The sequence below is a fragment of the Vombatus ursinus genome, unplaced genomic scaffold (genome assembly GCF_900497805.2).
Source record: "Vombatus ursinus unplaced genomic scaffold, bare-nosed wombat genome assembly UNPS02014793.1, whole genome shotgun sequence".
Lineage (NCBI taxonomy): Eukaryota > Metazoa > Chordata > Mammalia > Diprotodontia > Vombatidae > Vombatus > Vombatus ursinus.
Window position 1 is genome coordinate 8,213,801 of NW_020954571.1, and position 21,869 is coordinate 8,235,669.

Below are 21,869 nucleotides of genomic sequence, written 5' to 3' on the forward strand. Positions count from 1 at the left end.
CCATTCAGAGGGGCCACTGACCTAGATAATAATAATAATTATAGCTAACATTTATATAGTGCTTACAGTGTGCCAGGAACCGTGCTAAGCACTTTGTAATTATCTCATTTGTCCTCACAACCACCCTTTGAGATGGCTATTATTATCCCCATTTTACAGATGAGTAAACCAAGGCAAACAGAGGTTCATTGCCCAGGGTTACACAGTAAGTGTCTTAGGCTAGATTTGAATTCAAGTCTTCCTGATTCCTGGCTCTTTTTCTTTTGGGAATTCTACATCCCCAGACATCCTGAGGATTGTGTTCTAGGAGCTGAGGTTATGCCCTCAGAGGCATGATACTCCATTCCCCTCCCACCCCCATCTCATCATTCTTATCAATCCCCAAAAAAGAAACATACCGGTGGTACGTTCTTTTGGTGCTGCCTAGCTTGGCAGCAAGTGGATCAGGAATTATCTGTGAGAGCACAGATGATAGGGCCTGGCTAGGAGGTGTCGCATGCCACTGCAATGGAGGATTAACACAAAGAATGTGAGGTCAGGGGTTTGGGCCAAAGCAGCTTCTATTTATAAAGAAGATCCTTCTGGCCTGGGGGAGAAGAGGAGAGGGACGGGACACAATGGGTAAGTAGCCTGGCTCCGCCTGGACGTTACTGGGAAGAAGGAGAACCCTCGGTTCTTTTTCTTTTCTTTTTTTTTTTTAATTGCTTCCATTGAGATCAGGTTCCCGGCTAACTTTGATTGTCTTAAGATCATAGCTCACATGACATTGGAGAAGTCCTAGGGTTTGCCACAAAGCAAGTCCACAATAAAGGGCCTTTCCACTAGATAGGTTAAGAGGCATGAGCTCTTACAGGTTTTGTATGGTGGGACACGTCCAAACCTAAAGCTGACACAACCATGCCTCTAGTCAATATCATAAAATCCCCCTTCTGGGGTTGGGAGTTGAAAGACTCACATATGACATAAAGAAATGGTGTAATTCTTCAAAACAGAATAAGGGAAAGTAGGTGGCAGGCTTCACATTCTAAATTCCTAAAAAGAAGCCAGCTTCCTAATGAAAACAAAAGTATAGAGAGCCCCTCTGTTTCCCTAACCACAGGATATCAAGGATGACAGATAACCAACCACACAGATCTAATTCCAGCTTGGGTACAGCTTTGGTGACAACTGGAGCAGGGAGGGGAGCGGAAGCCTTCTGAAACTCAAGGATGCAAGGCTAGGGTGCATAAAACTCCTACTCTCTTTATCAAGTCAGATTGTTCTTGTTTGAAACTTCATGACATTTCATATCCTCTGCTGAGTCAAAAGAACTGAGACGACAGTACAGGCTGCAAGACGACGACTTAATGTCATATAAAATTTTTATTTATACACTTTAAAAGTTTTCCACCAACATGTAACACTCTAAAGGATTTCTTTTTCTCTAGCCTAATGGTACAACTTTCTCAGACTGAGTGCCCCCAGGGAAGCTTCTTCACCCCTTTCCCTTCGGCATCTCTTGACACTCTTTTTTACTCATCCCCTCCCCACAACAAACTACCCTGGAGGAGTCTGGTAAAACAGCACATGTCTAAAGGCCTGGGAAACTTGAAATGAAAATATCCAGGCCTGAAAGATATTCTAGTGTGGGAAACAAACCCCTTCATAAAAATAAAATTATGACCTAAGACACCATCAGATACAACCCTACAGCACAAATAGGTTCCTGTTCATAGAATAACTGTTGGATCTGGAAAGGAACTTGGAGATCACAGTCATGACTGCACTGGGCTTCCTCTGAGGCCTGTTGTGAGGGAGTGCTAAGAAAGGGCTACTCTTACTACCTTTGTCCATTTCAGCTCCCCAGTTCTATAGATGGAGCAGTTAATATATGTGAGGTCCCCCAGTATTCTCAATTCAAGTTTATCTATCCAAGGACACCCATCTGGCACAGTGGTGTTGAGGGTTTGTTAGGAGCAGCTACCAAGGTCACTGAATCACTGAGATAAAGACTGGCCTTTCAACTCACTGGTTCCTCCAAGTTGAGGAAGAGATAGGAATGGAACACACAGTATCCCAGATCCTGCCTGGGCCCACCAGAGACTGCTGAAGGTCAACAATGTAATGCAAATGGGTCACAGTCCTTCTTCAAAAAGCAACACTATAAGTTTCTCAATGAAACAAGTTTTAATTCTCCATGTTCCCCTAACATCTAACTTGACACAAATCTCTAGGGAATGACTGACCATCAGAAAACGGGAACCACTTACTACAAGTTTGTTAGGGACGTCAACAGCCAAGTGGGAGAAAAAAATCTAATGAGGCTAGGATAGGAGGAAAAAAGAGATATGAGGTCTGGAACTCTCTCTGAGGATTTCAGATACATAAACCAAGTAAAAAGTGAAGTACGACTAGGCATATTAATATGATGTTTCACCTAGGAGAGGCAGATGAGCCAAGTTTGCTTCCCCTAACATTATTTAAAGGTGCTGTTGCAATTGCATCTGTCCTGGTGTTTATTTTTAATTAAAAGTGAGTTTCTCCTTTCAACGTGAAGTAGTACCCTGGGAGCACTAGTTGGGAGGGCACAGAGAGGAGAGACCAAGACATGTTCTAAAAAATTAAATTTAATTAAAAACAAGACAAAAACCAGCTCCTATCTAATACTTTATATGTAAATATCCTATTTCTCTTACTTTCACCGCTACTAAGAAGGTCACGCATGGTTATCCCTCAAGTTGACCAAAGGCTGGGTGAATTTCTCAGGTCCACAGGACAGCAGAAACCTTTTTTCCTGACTGTAGACTGAAAATACCCTCACTCATTCTGTGCAGAAAGAGGCCAAAGAGTTTAATAGAGAGAGAGAAAAAAAAAATAAATGTTCAGCATTTTCAGTTTGAAAAAAGAGAGAGCATGTGCAAGGCTGGTACAAGATTTGTGTCTGAGGAGGTGAGCATGCAGTCAATCTCAGGAATGGAAAGGAACGACAGGATCTCTTCAGCTTCTCCATCCACCAAATCCTGGGGTCGACCTGCAAGGATGTAGCAGAACAGAGCAGTGACTCCCACAAGGCCTACAGAGGGCTGATAAAAGCACTGACTTGTGTTTCTGGTGCAGGACTTCACATTTGGAAATGTTCCTGCAATTCCGTACAGGAGCATAGGGATCTTCCATGAAGACCACAGAGTTTGGGAAGTGCATGCTGCACTACTGGTCATCCATCATCCTGCTGCCAATGGACAGTAAGTATCATTTAAGAATCTATACAAGTGGGACAGAAAAACTGACCTCTGAAGTTATTGCCTTCAAATTCTATGCCCTAAGAGAAGGGAACAGTCTTCCCTCCCTTTTATTTGTCACATGTGGAAAGGACAGGACTAGTATCTAACTCAACTTATTAACATAAAGCACAACCACCAACAAGAGACATAAAACCCAAATACTGCTATTTAAATTTGAAGTCTCTAGGAAAATCTATGGGAAACTAAATAGGAAAAAAGAATAAATAAATGTCCACATCCTTAGTTTCTACTTTAAAATTAAAGTAGAATTCAAATAAAACAAGAGTTACTATTTCAACACACTTTTCCTGAGTTTCCTTTTACATGCTACATTTTCATTCTATTTCCTTTTTTAAAAAAATTATAATTAAAATCACACAAGGGCAGACATAGGTACTTACGTGCTGGATGATCCAAAGCCAAACCCTGAAACAGAAATAAGAGTCAAGTTATTTGTTTTTTCAATCAGCCTACAGTCAACAATTTTTTCCTTTCTACTTTTTCTCTGAAAAAACTTTTCTCTTTAAAGCTGTCAATGAGGCATAGAATTAACACTGAGAAATTTTTCAGAAACTGACTTGAGTCTGGCAGAGAAGGACCACAAGATCAGATTGAGAGCTAGGAGGGAGCCTCAAGGTCATCTAATTCAACTTTCTCATCTGACAGGTGAGAAAATGGAGGTTCAGTGAGATTCAATCACTTGTTCAATGTCACTCAGGGAGGAGGAGTAAGTGGCAAAGCTAGGATCTGAACGCAGGTCCTCTGACTCCAAACGCCATGCTCTTTTCACTGCACTACATTTAGTGCTTTTCTGGGTCTATCCAGAGATGACAAGGTCCATTAAGAAAAAAACACAAACCCACTTTACTTTTCAAGTGATAACAGAGCCCTCTCCAGGCCTTTGGTCCACTCTTCAATGTTCAATAGTCCCATGCATTCACACACAGCATCCTTTGCCTAAGTTCTCTGTTCTAACTATGCTAGGACAGACAGAGGACATTCCAATGAGAAATATAGCCTTCCCATTCACCTCATTAACATGCTTGCCTTGGCCTTCCCTCTAATCATCTGTGATGTGGACATCAGATGGAGAGAGCACTGGCCTCAGAATAAGACTTGAGTTTTAGTCCTGGCTGTACCACTAAATTTGCATGACCACGGGGGCACATGGCTTAATGAGTCTGACCTTCGTGTGTTCCTCGGTAAAACAAGGATAATTTTACCCATCTAATCTATCACACAGTTTTATGATGAGGCAAAAATGATACAACAAAGTACTTTGGAGAAAGTAGAGTGGTAAGCCAAACACAAGCTACTTATTAGACCCAATTCTTTTTGTGTTCTCTTTGATTTTACTCTGAATTTCTGAATTCTGGATTAAATTTTGAGGGAAAGGCAAATCATCTCTTATGTGATACCAACGGCATTATTTATCTCCTCTAATTTAAAGTGTTTGTGGGGTTTAGTGGGGGTGGGGGTGGGGTGGTGGAAAAAGTGCCATTTTAATATTTCATTTGCCATTTTAATATTTTGAAATATTAAAATGAAAAACCATGGGGAAAGATTTAGGTTCCAATCTCTCATTTCCCCTGGAGCAGGAAGGATTTATTTGAGGGCTTCAGCACAAGAAAGCTCACCTAGGGAAAAGGCAAGGACTATGGTGTTTGTGTGGTAAGGTGAACTGTTTTCCTACCTCCTCCACTTGATCCAAAACCAGAGAATCCACTGCCTTGTGTCCCAAAACCAGGAGTCTGTTGGGACAATGACCCAAAGGTGGGTGCATTCTGACTTGCCAGGGTGCCAAATGACGTAGTATTGCTACTGCTGCCAAACCTGGGTTCCAAAGACAGAGCACATTAGCCATTAGTTCAGGGTCTGTGTCACTAGCCCTCTTGGAGCCTTTCCCCCACCAGCATATGTTGGACGGCCATGCCATTGTCAGTCCCCCTTCATCACCATTTGTGAAGTCAGGTGACTAGCTAGGTGTTAGCCAACAGCCTCCTGAAAAAGAAAGCCTTCAGCATAGCACTTATCATTTTTCTGGGCTTTAGGGAGAATCAAAATTTAAGCATAACTCGTCCACAGTTTTGCTTGTGTTTCAAACAATGAAATCACCAGTTATCTAAATAGTGGGCAGGTTATCTCCAAAGCTTGTACCTTATTTCCAATTTTCATTTGGTACCCTCATTTAAATACTTTCTTTTGAGTTAAAAAATTGTTTGCCACTTACTTACCCAGCTTCATTTCTCTCTGCATTAAAACAGTGCTTACTCTACAACTATAATTTAGCTCTGAAGTGCTACAGGGATGGTTTGATGTCTTTCCATACAAAGATGATGCTTGTGATCCATCACTAGTAGGGAAGGCACTGCACTTAAAAGACTCCTATTTCCAGGAGTAGGAATACATCTGAACAAGTCTATTCACACTGTCTTGAGAGGGCTGGTCAGGATTGGGGATGCAATCTGTGGTAGTGATGTTAACGACCTTACTTGGGCTTTTAACCCATGATTGTGGCTTCACCAGCAAAATGCTCTGTCCAACTATCTGACTGCAATGAGGATTCATAGGAAAGGCATTGTAACAAGATGAGCTCCCTACTCTTCTCTCATGAAAGAAACAGAAAACAAATCAAAAGAACCTGATTCTGGCCTCCCAATCTGATTCATGGTGGGTGAAAGAGTCATTAGGAGGCAGTAATGCTTGTGAAGATTTTCTGAGAAACACTAGCCTCTGTCAAACTTTCTTTCCTTTCCCTTGCAAGCTTTTCTCTACATCAATGCTTGTGCTTATCCTCCAGGGAGATTAGCATTCATGTCAAATTGCACACTAATCTTGGTGTTATGGCGAAGGAGCAATATGAATACAAAAACCTCACTTCAGTTTGTATACAGCCAAAATCCAAACCCTGACACATTTGAAGGTGGAGAAAAGGGGGCAGCCAGGGGAACCAAAGACACCTTCTTCACAGTTCTGCCCAGAGTTAGCCCTGCTCTCACCTCCTCTCCAAAAAAGTAAAGTATTAGGCCCAAAGGGGTTTCTGCTAAAGGGGAAAAGGGATCTACAAGACAAGCTCACCAGACATTTGGCTTGTCAAATGAATCACTTCTATACTATTCATGAAAGGAAATGGGTAAATTGAGTGATGCAGAAACTTGTGGTTAAACTGCCTTAACCATAAAGGTGTTGCAGTATATAATCATTCTAACAGGAGAAAAACAAGTTTTGTTAAAACCACTGTCTGCCTTTTAATCAGCAGCTTGCGCGCTCTCTTAAACATGTGAGAGGAGAACTGAACCAGTTTCACAAGCATAGCTATCTTCTGTTTGAATTTCATCTTTTTCAGCCCAGATAATCTTACCATCTCAGGTCTCAAGACTTCACATTGGAATCTTAGTGAGGTCAAAGGCAAGAGCCCCATACCTGCTAAGTGAGGATGGAGGAGATATGGTTGCCACATATTAGGAAACCTACTTAAACTTGTTTTGAAGCAAGTTGACTAAGAAGACTATACCTTTCTTGCCTTTTCTCCTTCCTCCAAATCTTGGGATTTACACTTATAGTGTCTCTCCTTGAGCCCAATTCTGAAGTAGAGGAGTATGAAATGTTTACTTCTAGGAATTAATGTTCACTTAGAATGAGGAAATGTAGCATTTACAAGGTATATTTCCTTGGGTGCTACTGTGGAATGAAAGACTATTTTTCCATTAGGGTTTGTAGCCAAGGTGAAGTTGCTGGGCTTCTAAAACCACCCCCACCTTGTATGTGAGGCAACGAGGGCTCTCTGAAGGCTAAGCAATCACCAGCCTGCTCAGTACAGTAGTTGCCTCATGGGAATCATACCCATTCTAGGGGTCTGGGATAGGAAAGAGGACAATAAAGTGCTCTTTGCTCAGAGACAACAGATTAAATGCAGAGGAGTCCCAAGAGACATGGATCTGATTAGAGTCATTCAGTCAGGGCTTCATAACAGAATTTTGCAAACAGGGGGCAACAAATATCATTAATGTCTGACGGAGGATTATTTTTCCTGTTTTCACCAACTTTATATGGGCAATGCATCCCACGCTCTGTTACAGAGTGCATACACAACTGATGTCCAACCACATATTCAAAACAGTCTAGTTTAAAAAACACAACAAAAGAAAAAAAAAGAAAACCAAACTCTGTTCCTGCTGGGGAACAGGATGCTTGGGGTTTGAAGGTACCACCTTACCATTTGTAAGGAGTCTTGGGAGGGAGGGACCTCCATCTCAATACCAAGAACTGGGAAAATTCAAGAGGTTTCTGGGTTTTTGTCTTTTTTTTTTTTAAAGTGGTAACAAACCATAGGCCTTTTTCCCTGGTGTGAACTTTTTGGTTTCCCTGCCTCCCACTTCCAAGAGCTTGCTTACCCAAATCCTCCAGCGCTGGCAGCTGCGGTCCCCTCTCCGAACACTTTGCCTCCCGTAGAGCCCAGAGGGCTTGTAAAGGCTGGGGCTGAACCGAATGCTGGCACCCCTCCAAACCCAGGGGATCCCCCAAAAGTAGGAGGGCTGCCAAACACTGGAGCAGCACCAAAGCCACCTGAGCAAAACAGAGGCAAAAAACAAAAACAAAGACACCAAAAACAACAGAAAGGAGTTGGTTGGGTAGGCACGAGAGGACAAGGAAAGGAAGGACAGGAACATTAAAATGAAAAATGAAAGGAAACCAAAAGGGGGAAGAAAAGGAAGAAAAATGTTAGAATTTCAGATACATTACAAAGCTCTGGAACAGGTTCTGTATCCCCTCACTTCTGTATGGAAAATATTTCAATTGGGGTCTGGGATCTACTAATATCTTCATTTCATGTAAATCAGAAGTGTAAACCTGTAAAAGCCCACCAAGCCTGCCTGAGAGATTTCTACACTCCCTCAAAGGCAAGAAAGGTTTCATAATGAACAATCTTGTGAAACCATATTCATCAGCTGACAGCACACTTGGTACGTTTCAGATCCCTTCCTGGCTTATTCTTGGAGCTTTGGAAACTGCCTACTGAAAAAACCATTCATTCACAGCGGCTTCAACATCTATAGCTTCCAATGGGATATAGACTTCATTACCTATGAGAATATAGGCAAGTCATAGGCTCTTGTGAAAATTCAAGTTATAAAATTAGAGGGGAAAATTGCCTATCAGGGAGAATCCACAAACTAGGTTACATCGGAAACAAAAGGAGATGCATAGCACTGGAGAACAGCCAGGTGCTTTTTATTTATTTAAAGCATAATGGCTCTCACATCTCTCATCAGCATCTCTCTCTTACTGCATAAAGGAGGCAATGGTGGGGGGTGGGGAAAACCCTAAATACTTCTCTGATTATGGCCAGGGAATTGCTCTACAGTTTTAAAAATCTACTCCCCAACATGAAGCTCACAGGCTGTCTTCATGGGAATGATGACACTATATAAGCCCAGGGAAAAAATGAATAAGCATTGCCAAAGTGATTCTAAGTCATCGGGCGTGTGCTCTTATCTTCCCCCTCATCTTATCTCTATTCTGCATCTGGCTAGAAAGATGATGGTACGTGTGCATGTGCTCACCCAGAAAAGGCTCAAGAGAGGAACAGACAGGTGATAAACATAGTCACTTCCACTGACTGAGCGAGGGCTGGGCAGCCCCCTACGACCCACAACTAATCCTTCAGCTCTGCAGACTCTCTTCAAACATCCAAGAGATCTGTGTGGGGAATCCCATGGTTCTAAAATAGGGTAAGAATAGTGGCCATTGAAGGCAGTGGCTCAATTCTTTTGGTGGAAAGAAACGACCTACAAAATAGTAGTAGTAGTAGTAGTAGTAGTAGTAGTAGTAGTAGCAGCAGCGGCAGTAGTACTAATAGTAGTAGTAATAATGATGATAGCTAACATTTAGATAGTGCTTACTATGTGCCAGACAATGTGCTAAATGCCTTACAATTATTACTTCATTTGATCCTCACAACAACCCTGGGAGGTTGATGCTATTATTATCCTCATTTTTCAGATGAGGAAACAGTTAAACAAAGGTTAAGTGACTAGACCAGGGTCACACAGCCAGTAAGTGTCTGAGGCCAGATATGAACTCACATCTTCCTGACTTCAGGTCTGGTATTCTATCTACTGAGCCTACTAGCTGCCCCTCTTTTATAAGAATCACAGTACTTTTGAGATGGAAAGGACTTCAGAGATTAATTAGTCTAACCTCCCCATTTTAGGAAACTAAGTCCCAGTAAGGGTAAGGCTTGCCTCCTTGCTATTCCTCACATAAGACAGTCCAACTTGTGATTGCATTCATTTTCACTGGCTGTCTCCCAAGCATGGAATTCTCTCTTTCCTCATCTCTTTGCTTTCCTGGCTTCAATTCCCAGCTAAAACCTCACCTTTCTAGAAGAAACCTTTCCCAATCTCCCTTAATGCCAGTGCTTTCCCTCTGTTGCTTATCTCCAATTTATCCTGTATATATTTTATTTATACATAATTATTTGCATACTGAAGCATACAAATTGGACACTTCAGACTATGAGTTCTTTGAAAGCAGAATTTTTTTTTTGGCCTTTGTATCTTCAGCACTTACCTGGCACAAAGTAGGCACTTAATAAATGCTTGCTGACTTGATTTGTTAAGTCAAATGTTAGTCGATAAAAATAGCATAAAGGCAACCAAAGAGATGAATGCCTAAAGGAGAAAAGGGAAATTGAATCTACTCCATACACTAGAGTGTGGAGGTATTATTCAGAAAATAAAGCCAAATTATTTTTGCAGAAATCACTATGCAATCAGGAAAAATCATATAATATGCACCAAGGGCCATTAGTTACATTTTGATAGTAAACAGTTACTTTATGATTCAATTATTTGCTTGTCTAAAATTTGTTGTCAAAGAGGGACTTTGAAGATACTTTTTGCCAAAGCTCACATTTGGATTAACATTCTGCATTTTAATACCCTGGGTGAAATTCCAGTCTCTACCCTGATAATGGATACAGTTTGGATGCAAATATAACAGTGTATGTGGGAAGAAAAGTGCTAAAAACCCCTTTGAGTTAAATTATTTAAGAGTGATCACAGATCTAATTACACTTTCTTTCTAGACACATGGGGCTTTATCTAGCGCTTTGCACACAAGTGTTTTTCAGATATGGTGAGCAGACATGATGGTATAGAAAGTAAATTAGGCAGAAGGGAGGGGTAGCAGATAAAAATAAATGCAATGCTAATGTGAAACCAATCCCCATGTTCATACCCCACAAAAAGAAAGAAAGGGAGCTTGCTGTTGTTCTGGGATTCACAATTCACTCCTACTACTGAGGAAAGCAGGTGTCTCACACTGTTGTGTCATTTCCAGCAAGGATTTCCAGCATCCACTAACTCCAATACATGAGTGAATCTCATAACACTAGGGGTAACAGACTAAATGTCTTACTAACCCATCACATAAAGAAAGGTAGCACAATTAAGAATGTGTGCAGAGCCTGCTTGCTGCATCACTGGTGGAAACAGAGCCTAGTGAAACACTGACTGAAGCTGGTAATGCCACATCTAGTCCCCAGAGAATGATCTCTGGTTCCTCTAGTGAGAAGGAGGAGGAACCTAAGTGGTACTTTCCACTGTTTTATTCTGACACCAATCACCTAAAATTACACCTAAACAGGAAGCAGACTGGTATGCCAAGTATTTAAGGAAGAGAAGCCGATAAAAGGATTTTAGGGACAGCAAAACAATCTCTCGGGGAGCAGAGTTCTGAGGTTACTAGGGCACCAAATGAAACAATGAAGGGGTCCTTCTTTCATTCTCTATTTCATTACCCTCTCCTCATTTGCTCTCAAGACATCATCATCTGCTTGAACACCTAATCCAGGTGGTTTCATTCTGAAGCAAATGACCAAATGGGAAAACTATTCTATAAATGGAAATAATATATTTTGTTTAAGGTTAAAAAAAAATTTTAATGAGACTAAGTCATATGGGAAGTCTGACTTCATTTGAAGATGAGGGTTCATGCCTACCCAGTTAAGAGTAAAAACAGACCCGTAGATATGATAGTGGTAAGTAACTTTCTTTAAAAATATCTGACACGTCAAAAATGGAATTTTCTTAGTTAAGTTCAGTCTTGCTAGTACTAAGAATAAAAATATCTTGGCTCTTTTAAAGTATTCACTGAGGGTATAGGCAGAATGAGGCAGAGAAATTACACTAGTCCATTCACTTAAAATTGCAGTAGAATTAAAATCTGACAGCAAGAGCAGAGACCTGAACAAGTCTGGACCATAGGGTGTGGTGCATTGGAAAAGTGGTTTAGTTCAAGTTTTAAAAAGAGAAGCTCTCTTTACAAGTTTGGAGTGGCCTATTCTATGACCAGGGCCATTCAGAAAAAACAAAAAAACAAAAAACAAAGACAAACAAACAAAAAAACCCAACAAAAACACTCCTTTGAGTCTGTGCCCAAGTAATCAAGGTGAAAAGTCTCATTGGGGGTAACATGATTACCCACTGAAGACTAACTAAGAGTATTCCAGAAAAACATCTCTAAAAAGTATCTTTGTCTCCCATCCATAAGTACTTTGCTTTTTAGGCAACATTATAATAATAACAATTTTTTTAAACTGGAGATGTTTTCTTTTGATTCCTGTGTTTAGTTTTCCATATAACAAAAGCTGGAATCCCCCACCTCCCCACCCCCTTTCAAGAATCCCTCAGATCTGCCCCTACTTCTTCCTCTGCATCTTACAGGCAGACAGGTGACAGACCAGATATAATCAGTACCTGCTTTGGTTGGACTAGAGAATCCAAAGCCTTGTGCTGCTACACTCCCTCCTCCAGAACTGAATGTGCCTGCAGGCTTTTGATCTCCAAATGATGAACCAGAGAATCCACCGAAGGTCTTCGCCCCACTGTTTCCAAAAAGGTTAGATGTATCTGGAGAAATGAACAACACTTGTGAACAATATAGGGAAAACTAGCTTATTTACTTCTCAAGATCTAGGTCACTAAAAAAGGGAAGGAGGAAATCTCTTTGGAATATGTGTGGGATGTGATAAAAAAAAAAAAAAAAGGCTAGGATCCAAGCCAGGGGATGGGCTTGTACTTTTATAAAAATCCAATTTCCTCAGTAGTTTTCTTTCTTGGACCATGATTATGGGTTAATAAACTCTGGCAAGAGAAGTCAGGATTTTCCTGGCATGATTTTATAGTCAAATACACAAGGACAGTGCGGTCCATTTAAAAGAGGCCCTGTGGCATTCCATTAAGTGGGTTCCTTTTTAAATAGGTCACAGTTTATGTTCCTGAAGGAATCTTGCCCCATGACAACAGTGTTAACAGAATACAAACTTAAATATAAGGAACATGAAGGTTTTTACATATAAATACAGATAATATTAGATGACCTTACATGTATTTCTTGGAATTTAACATTTTGTTTTATTTATGTGGCAATAGTAACTGGGGGAAGGGGAAATTCTCTCAAAAAATTAGGAGTCTTTCAAATGAAGGGCAACTTAAAATTTTAATGAACTTAGGAAACAAGGTTAAATCAAATCAGAACCAAACAAAATGGTCTCATGAGTTCATCTTATTTCTTTTCTATCTGGTTTGACATGTTTAATGTTTGGAGAAAGGTTTGGAAAAGAGCTGAACTCAATTAAACAAAAACTTATTAAACTCTGACTAGCTACAAAGGACTGTGCTAGACAAAACAAGGCCCTACTCTCAAGAAGCTTATATTTCATTGGGCAATACAGCACCTAAGCAGATAAATACATAAATAAAAGCCAAAACACAAAACTCCTACTATCCTGAGATCATGGAAGGCTTCACATAGGAGGTGGTACCTAGAGCCAAGCCCTGAAAAAAAGCTAAGGATTCCAACAGATGGAGGTGAGGAGATGGTGCATTCCAGGTATGCAAGACAGTTCGTGCAAAAGCACAAGGGAGGGAATGGAATATAGAATTCAGGGAATGGCTAATATTACAAATAAGTCTAGAAAAGTAACCTGGACCCAGATTAAGAAGGGTATTAAACAGCAGGCTAACGAGTTCCCATTTTAACATAGAAGCAATACAGAAGATACTGAAAAAATTGTATGCAAGGGAGTAACCCAGTCAGACCTGTGTCTATGGAAGGTCACTGCGACAGCAATGTATACGGACAGGCTAGAGAAGGGAAGTCTGGAAGCAGGGAGAGCAGTTAGAAGGCTACTGTAGCAGTGCAGACAAAAGAGGGTCAGGTCCTGATGTGAAGTGGAAGTGGAAACATATGGAAAACCATTATCTTGCTATTTCTGATCTCAACAGGAACCAGGGAAATGCTGGAGCATGTCAAAGAAAGCGTGTGAGACTTCCCACTTGATTCCCTCTTACTGAGAGGTCCAATTAAGTCCTCCACCTTTGTATGTTTTTCTCCTAGGTCACTTATCCACCACCCACTATAAAACTGCTGCCAAGCAAAGGGGAATAAAGGAAGTTACTAAAAACTCAGGCCTAAGTGTTCTAATGATCACACTGATCAATTCCAACAGAGTGTGACAAGCAATACATAAACATGTTTTTCAAGCACACACGAAAAAAATTTGTATTGATTAGATTATCCGTATTAATGGAGGGACGAAGTCATTAAGACAGATAAAAAAGTTATTGTATTTGACTCTGGACAGTTTATGCAACATTTTACAGAGCTACACTTTTCTACTTGTGCTTTGCTTGTACTGCTCTGATTAGTTTATACTCGCTGGATGATGGGAAAGCTCTTGGGTTTAAAGCCCACCTCAGACACTATGTGTGGAACCATGGGCACATCACCTCACCTCCCTGGGCCTCAGTTTCCTTACCTATAAAAAGATGGAGTTGCCCCAGACAGTCTCTGAAGTCCCTTCCACCTCCATCTCCTGATCCAAAGGATGCCTGATTGTGGCTGTGTCCCATCACCAGAGCAGGGACCTCACCTTAAGGTAACATGAGGCCACCGGGCTGACAACTAGTAAGGTTTCACCTCTTTCAGCTCTAACTCCATGATTCTATAAAACGTGGTAGGAAAGCCAGCAGAGGATGGAAAAGAAAGCCCCTTATGGATAACTGACACACAGACAAACCACGGCCTGAACAGATATGTCCATGTCACTGAAGTGAAAGCACACACATGCCTCCTAAGAGTCTTCTTTTCCCAAACTTCCAGTGTACACAGATCACTTGAAGAGGGAAGGAAAGTAGTCACTCTCTCTCAAAGCCAGTTTACTTGAAGAGGCAGTCAGATAGACTACTGCTCTGGATACCTCTCATAGCCCAGAAACAACAAAGTACAACGCTACCAGTATTTTCAGTTAGGACGTTATTTTTACTCTGCTCAGGGTTTGTGGCTTAAGCCTGTTTGTGGAGACAATAGCACCTCTCAATTCTTGGGTTAGTGGCCTTGTAAGGTCTGACTCAGATCCCTACATGGGTGTCCTCTCTTCAAAAACATCCTAGACAATTTATGACCACTTGGCTGAGGGCACAGGACTGAATGTGTCAGGCATACGGCAGCTGGAAACTCTGGAGTAGAGAAAAATCAATTTCTATTAGCCTGAAATAAAGTATCGTGTGTTTACTGAGCTCTGAGTTGTATCTGTATAAAAGCTGCCCCTCTGAGCAGCCTGATCTTTCCCTTACTGTGCTAAGCTGGAGGTTACATTCTGGAGCTTTCACTGCCAGTGTATTTGATACTGGAGATAGAGAGAGGGGCATACTTCTCTCAGCAAGTCACTTTTACTGGGTATTTCAAGAACAATCAGCTCTCATTTCCTGCCTCTGCTGGTGCTAGCAATGTAAGCCTCACAGAGCAAACAGGAACGTAGATCCAAAGTTAGACTTCCTGGGTCTTCTGTCAGACAAACTTTGGTGTAATTGTATAAAAATCAAGGTTTAGTGAATTCCTGAGGAACACAGCACCTTCAATTGCTTGGTAGCCATGGAAAATTTACAAGTCCTTTAAACCTAGTGTTTCTTTAAAAGCTCCTTGTGTTCAAGGTCCACATAATTGCCATCAGTATTTTCCCCTCTCCTTCCTTTAATCACAATCCAATTCAGCTTAAGGTCATGACCTAAACTTAACATAAGTCATGAGTAGAGGCAGAGACTATATAATTGGTATTATTTTAAAAAACCACCCCAAACTATATTTTTGTCCTTTAACATTTCTTGGTTTACTCTGTGTCACAGACTTCTCCCTTAAAAGGGGCACCCAGCCCTTAGGGATCCTGGAAATTTCTATTTCAAAGGCTAGTTTTATTGTCTTAGGAGATTCTTCATTGGTAAAATATATTAGCCAATAAGAAAAAATGCCCAGTACTCTTTGGCAACCATTTCATAAGCCACGACTTGGGGGAAACAAACACAGGGCTCTGAAGCCACTTATAAAAACAAACAGGCACCCATTCCATCAGTTTTCCTTACTGGCCAAAGAAGAAGGGAGTAAGTAAGTAGGCTTTATTTCCCAGGATGGATTCTTAATTTTGTTTACAGTGAAACACTAGCATAATACAACAGAAGGCTCTTATCTGGACCACATGAAACTACAAGAAAATGAGTGAGAGGGCAATCCCCACAAATGACAGACATCAACATGGTACAAAGATGCCCCTGAGAGGAAGTCACATGGGTATGGTTACACTTTGGACGGTTACTAAAAGAAAGAACAACAGAAAAAGAATGTGGCTTTGTAGAAAAATCTTCACTGGACACTGAGCCACAAATCCTGGATTCCAATCTGGGTGATCTTGGAGAAGTCACTACACTGGGCATGGGGAGAAGGGAGAGGCTGGACTAGATAATCTTGAAGATCTCTTCCAGATTGAAAATTTGTTCTAGGTCATTTTATACCACTAAAGAAAACAAATAAGAACCCAAGGCAAAATTTCAGACACTGAGATAAGATTTTCTTTTGTTCCACTTTTTGGATTGATATCCTAAGACTAAATGTTAATTGCTGAACTTTCCAAAGACGTCTTTTTCATTTGTTGACACTCATATCCCTTTCATGTCCTTGAATAGAATGAATGTGTTGAGGATTGGAAACAACATTCTCAGTACAAATACAAAGAAGGTAACTGCTCTGTAAGGACAAATCATGCTGACTCCAAAATGACTTTGGAAATCATCCTAGGAGGAGTCCTAGGAGAAGAGAGAAGCCCTTACACTGGATGGGGATCACACCAAATACAATGGACAGTATTTTTTGCTACTCTTCTTTTCCTCCTCAGTATTACATTTTCAGTTGTTTCTTAAGATTACAGTCCAAGGGTAAAAAACAGAATGAGTAAAGATGCAGAGGCAGAAATACACAGGGGATGATGACATGGAATAGATCAGCCTGGGAAAAAGGAGAATTTGTTTTGGGGACACTGGGAAGTGAAGTCAGAAAGGCCTTCAAGGTCAGACTAAGTCCCCTCAACTTTTTCTTGAAAGCTACTGGATCAATCAAAGATTTTTGAGCAGTGGGACAAACTGATTAAATCACTGTTTGGGTAAGATCAGTCTGACAATAAATGGGATGTAAGATGAATTGAGGAAAAAAGACCAGTTAAGAGGCTACTACAACCAAGTAACGAGGCATCTGCACAAACGTGTGTGTGTGCGAGCGTGTGCACTCCCGCACTGCCCATTCAGGGGAATGAGGAGAGGGAATGATCCCCTCCCCATCACACCTCACCAGTGCTACCCACTTACCCTATGTAGAGTTCTTACCTGATTTAGTCTTGGAGTAAGGGGGAAAAAAGCCAGAAAATACATATGTATAGACAGAGAGAAAAGAAGAGAAGTAGGAAGAGAATTTCAATAGGGTCAGATGCTGAGACATTAAAAAATGACCAGTGATGACTTAGAAAAAGCCCATCATCACTGATGACTTTTAAGAGTACAGAAGAGAAAGTTTTATCTTCCCCCAATCTCAAAAGTATTTTTCCCCAACAGAAGTGAAACTATTTTTTGTTTTTTTTTTCTTCTTTATCCTCTTTCTTTAGTCTCATTTAATTTTTTCCTTTCCTTTTTCCTTTCCCCTTTGTATATCATCAACTCACCATTCCACCCACAGTAATTTTTTAGCTAGAGCGGCTGCATATCCAATACTCAAGAAGTTGCTGTCCTTGGTACTACCTATCACATTTTAAATACTTTAAAATATCCAAAACCAAAATCCAAAACCCAACAACACATTTCTTGACTTTCTGCCCCTCCAATTCACTTTTAAAGGAGCTACTGATGCTCTCTAGCTTCCTAAAAGAATTACCCATAAAAATAATCTGTATTTTTGTAGATGATCACCTCTTATTATTTTAAACTCAAATCCCCAGCTAGCACACTGATATTACTTGAATAATATATTACATTCCAGTGAAGAGTGATTGGATTTCAAAACATTGTTTATATGAATAATAGCACAAGGTGGGATGAACGAATCATCACCCAAAAACCACTTATTAAGCCCCTAGGTGCTGGTAAACAGAAAATTCTAATATGAAGACTCAAATTTTCAAGTTTAACTTCTGAAGTAGTTAAAACATCTATCCAAATACATTGAAGATTGCATAAAAATTCTGGATATACAATCTTGTGGGCAAGAGTATCCCTAGCTTTTCTTTCTAAATAATCTGTTTTCTCTCATTCCTACTGTTGTCAGTGACATCATAATTATGGCCACTGAGTCTTCAGATTCAAAAGGGAAAAAAATAAGGGAAGAGTTTTGTTTTGAACTAGATGGGGCTTCAATATTAGAGACACATGTCTATTGAGTCTACAGAACACTAGCTCTTGATTCATTAAAATTTTATGTTACACATTAAATGAGAGAATAGAAGACTTGGGCTGTGAACATGACAGCCTTGCAGTTTCCTGATCTAATCCTCCCATCAACAGCATGACATTTTTTAATGATTTAAAAAACAAACTTTGTATTACTTCCAACTATGAATAGACAGATCAACAAAGAACCTCAGAAATGAGAATCAGGAAATGGAGTGAATACAGCTTCAGAGGAAAATCAAACACAAATGCAACTGATGAGAAATAATTAAGGCTTCTAACTTTTGGGTGACATTTCCCTATAAAAGCGGAGTTTTAGAGACAGATTAAAAGAGGGCCATCACACCAATGAAAATGCTTTCCCCTAAAACAAACCTCACACAGGTTTTTGTCTTCTTAAAGATGATTTCTGCTTGTCTGTTTGCATTCGAATCATATCATTTCACTCCCAACAAATAACACAAAGACATGGGCCTTGGAAAACAAATGCCTAGCAGAGTTATACACATTTTTTCATACTGCCTTGTGGATTTTTCAAGATCATAAAGGACACTCCATGTTAAACAGGTTCCATACCAAAAAAAAAAAAAGTCACACCTGCATTTAAGAAAATCTGTTTTAAATGGGCACTTTTCCCTCCCCCCTTTTTATTATTTAACTTCCTGTTAACACTGTGAGGGAGGTGATACTGATGAAAGACTAAGGAATAGGGAAAATTCTTATTTTCTTTGAATAGCTGGCTTGCTTACTTGGGGTGGCTGCAGCTCCAAATCCCCCGCTGGCTGAGCTGAATGGGTTTTTGTTGGCGGCATCCTGGCTGGGTTTTCCTCCAAGGCCACTGAAGAAACCCCCACCTCTTCCAGTGCTTCCAGACCCAAACAAGCCTCCACTGGAAGAAGATGACTGCTGGGAAACAAAGGAACAGGAAGTGTGATATGATTAGAGGTCACTGCAAAATGGCAGGGCATATCCGTGGCCAGGAGGCCCTCACGTACTATTCGAGTGGAAAAATTGTTTTGTTAATGGATATTCCAGAAATCTGAAAAGAAGCTGGGCTTGAATAGGAATATTCCTAAAGGATAGTGGATTTTCAAACTGTTCTTTGTCTAGGACTCTGTAATAGTCTGAGAAAAGATCTGTAAATGTTGGTTGCTTTTAATTCATATTTATACTGTTGTCTCTGGTTCTTGTCCTACACTAAGCAAGTTAGGGGCATAAAATCCAAGAATTCTACAATCTCAAAAAGTTTGAAAATACCATTATAAGCCATGAAGAACCCTACAACTTCTGGCTTTATACAGTCAGACTGAACAAAACAGCTACTGGCTATATGTGATCTATGCTGCCTCCCCCTCCACCCCCATTTTCTACACTTTTATTTGATAATGACTTTCACTGTACTGCAGAAATCAGCCTAAATTAGCTGTACTGTTGAAATGATGACCACAGCTGAATTCTGTCCAAGTTCTCAAATCTTGTCTTCAGATGCTGCCATTAGCTTAGAAACACATGCTGAGACAAAGCTGAACCAGAGACCTCATCTCCCAGAGTGGAAATCAGTTCTTCTAGGTAGATGAATGACAAACTCTAAGGTTCATTAACATCATTCAAATGCTATAGGCACAGCTTAGGGGAGAGTGTAGGACTTGGAGTCAGGAAGACCTGGGTTCCAGTCTTGCTACAGACATTTACTAGCTGTGTGACCCTGGCCAAGTCATGTAGCCACTCTGAGCTCAGGGCTGTTGTGTGAATCAAATGAGAAAAAGTACACAGAGACCCATGCAAACTTTCAAGTCCTATATGAAGATGAGCTGCTTTTTCTCTGTTATTCATCAAAGATTTTGTGAAACTTATTACAAGGCACAGGACATCAAAGTTCAACTACTATGACAATTGGAAAAGGTAACAGGATCATTTCCTGACCAAGCTGCTTTAGCCAAAATTAAATAGGTTTAGCTCAAGTAGCAGAGCCCCTGCCAATCTGCAGGGGAAGAAGTTTGCCAATCCCCTCATAATGAAAGGAATGAATACTAGCCTCATCTGAGGTAAGTGTGGGAAAGCTTGATCAGGACAAATCACAAGGTGGGCCCTTTGGGAAGCAACCATGCAGTGGAGAGGGCCTTGAGCTTAGAGTCAAGAAGACAAATAGGGAATGGATGACTCCAGAAGGACCCTCCCAGCTCTAAACCTCTGATTTCTCTGAGCTGATCCCATAAAGTCATCTCATTTCTCTGGGCCTCAGTTTTCTCATCTATAAAATGAGGGGGTTGGACAAGATCGCCTCTAAGTTCCCATCCAGTTCTAAATCTAAATCTATGATCCCAAAATATTCAAAGCAGCAAATTGCTAAAGGACAAATCAGGATTATTTCCTTTATGTGATACAGTGGGGAGTAGCCAGAACACATGGGAACTTACTTGAAGAGTAGCTACAAACACACATGTGGTTGCCCTGTGGCCTATCAAGAAAGTGAAAGTAAAATGAGAACATGCTTTGGGCTGAATGTTTTTTCATCACCCTGCCTGACTCTTCCCTACTCTGGCAGGTGGAAGCTCAGCCTTGAGAGCAGTGGTTCAGGGAAGCATGTTTGCCTCGGTGTGATACGCTGCCAAGCTCTCTGGCTCAGCAAAGGCAAAGCCTGCATTTAGGTCTGTTTGGGGACATACTGTCAGGCTACTGGGGAATCTCACCAAATAAACCCAAGGCAGCTTCTGTACTGCAGGCTCACTCACGGTGTCCTTACTACCTGTGGTGAAATGTTCCCTTCCATCACTCGGGTCATCACAAGGGAAGGCGCCTATCATGGTGGGATGCTTAATTTCACACCTTTAACAAGCTCTCAGGTGAACACAGTCTGGTGCATAGCATAGCACTGAAGGAGAGGTTGCCTCCTTTTGAAAATAAGCAAGAAACTCACAAGATGCCTACAATTTCTTACCTTCCCTTCTCATTACATTCTTCTCTCCCTATCCCAATAATTAAAGGGCCAGAATCACATTTAAACAGGTTAGGGAGTCTTTGGGAAGGAAGCTCAGCGCTACAACCATGTGTTAGTCTCTTACAGCAGGCAGCATGGGATGAGACACAAATCAGGAGGGGCTGCCTTCTCCAAAAAGCCTGGGAGTATGAAGGATCAAAAAAAGCTAGAATTTGGGATCCATCCCAAGGATTCTTGGGGGAGTTCCACAGGGAATGCAGAGATGATCCAGATTCCCCATTTCCCAACAACTCCACTGCTTTTGGACTTCTCTGGACCTCTCCATCATGCCTTTCTTCATGCCTGGAAAATCTAGTTATGCTGCCAGATTGAATCTGCCTAGTCCTCACATCTCATCAGAAGCCTCCGCCCCTCTGAGCAGACCCTCTGACTGGAGGGCAGGGCCATGGGCTATCACCTGCTCCCCCAACTGCTTTTGGACTTCTTTGGAACTGGGACATCATGTCCCAAAACAAGTATCCTGACTCCCTCTTCCCTTTCCAGTGTATTTCTGAGTGTTGTCTTGTGACTGTAAGTTCCTTGAAGGCAAGGACTATCTTTGTTTTCATTTGTATCCCTATAGCTTAGCACACTGCCTGGTACAGAGTAGGTGCTTAATAAATGTTTACTGATTGACTAGGCAACACAGAGTAGTAGAAAGAGGGCAGGACTTGAGTCCACAGACCTGAGTTCTGCCATTTACTGGTCGACACTGTCATTTTACTTGTCTAACCTTCAGCTTACTTATCTATAAAATGAGAAAATAATACTTATATTTGTGTATCACAGGGCTGTCGTGGGGAAAGAGCTGTGTAGACTTCAAAATGCTGTAACAATGTGAGAAGAAACTAACAATCATTTAGT

At 40.9% G+C, this 21,869-nt stretch overlaps 1 protein-coding gene across 3 annotated transcripts in view; it reads right to left on the reverse strand.

Moving 5' to 3' along the window:
* Nucleotides 1–1,343: 1,343 nt before the first annotated feature.
* The window catches only part of NUP214 (nucleoporin 214), a 99,429-nt gene continuing 78,903 nt past the window's right edge, over nucleotides 1,344–21,869 (reverse strand). The window contains exons 31-36 of one of the 3 annotated variants that reach the window (XM_027869348.1): nucleotides 18,778–18,931; nucleotides 12,023–12,175; nucleotides 7,655–7,826; nucleotides 4,954–5,093; nucleotides 3,662–3,686; nucleotides 1,344–3,010 (exon numbers count right to left, since the gene is read on the reverse strand). In XM_027869348.1, the coding sequence (XP_027725149.1) occupies nucleotides 2,977–3,010; nucleotides 3,662–3,686; nucleotides 4,954–5,093; nucleotides 7,655–7,826; nucleotides 12,023–12,175; nucleotides 18,778–18,931 (678 nt within the window). In that variant the 3' untranslated portion in view covers nucleotides 1,344–2,976. The other 2 variants (XM_027869347.1, XM_027869349.1) reach the window with 2 other exon arrangements.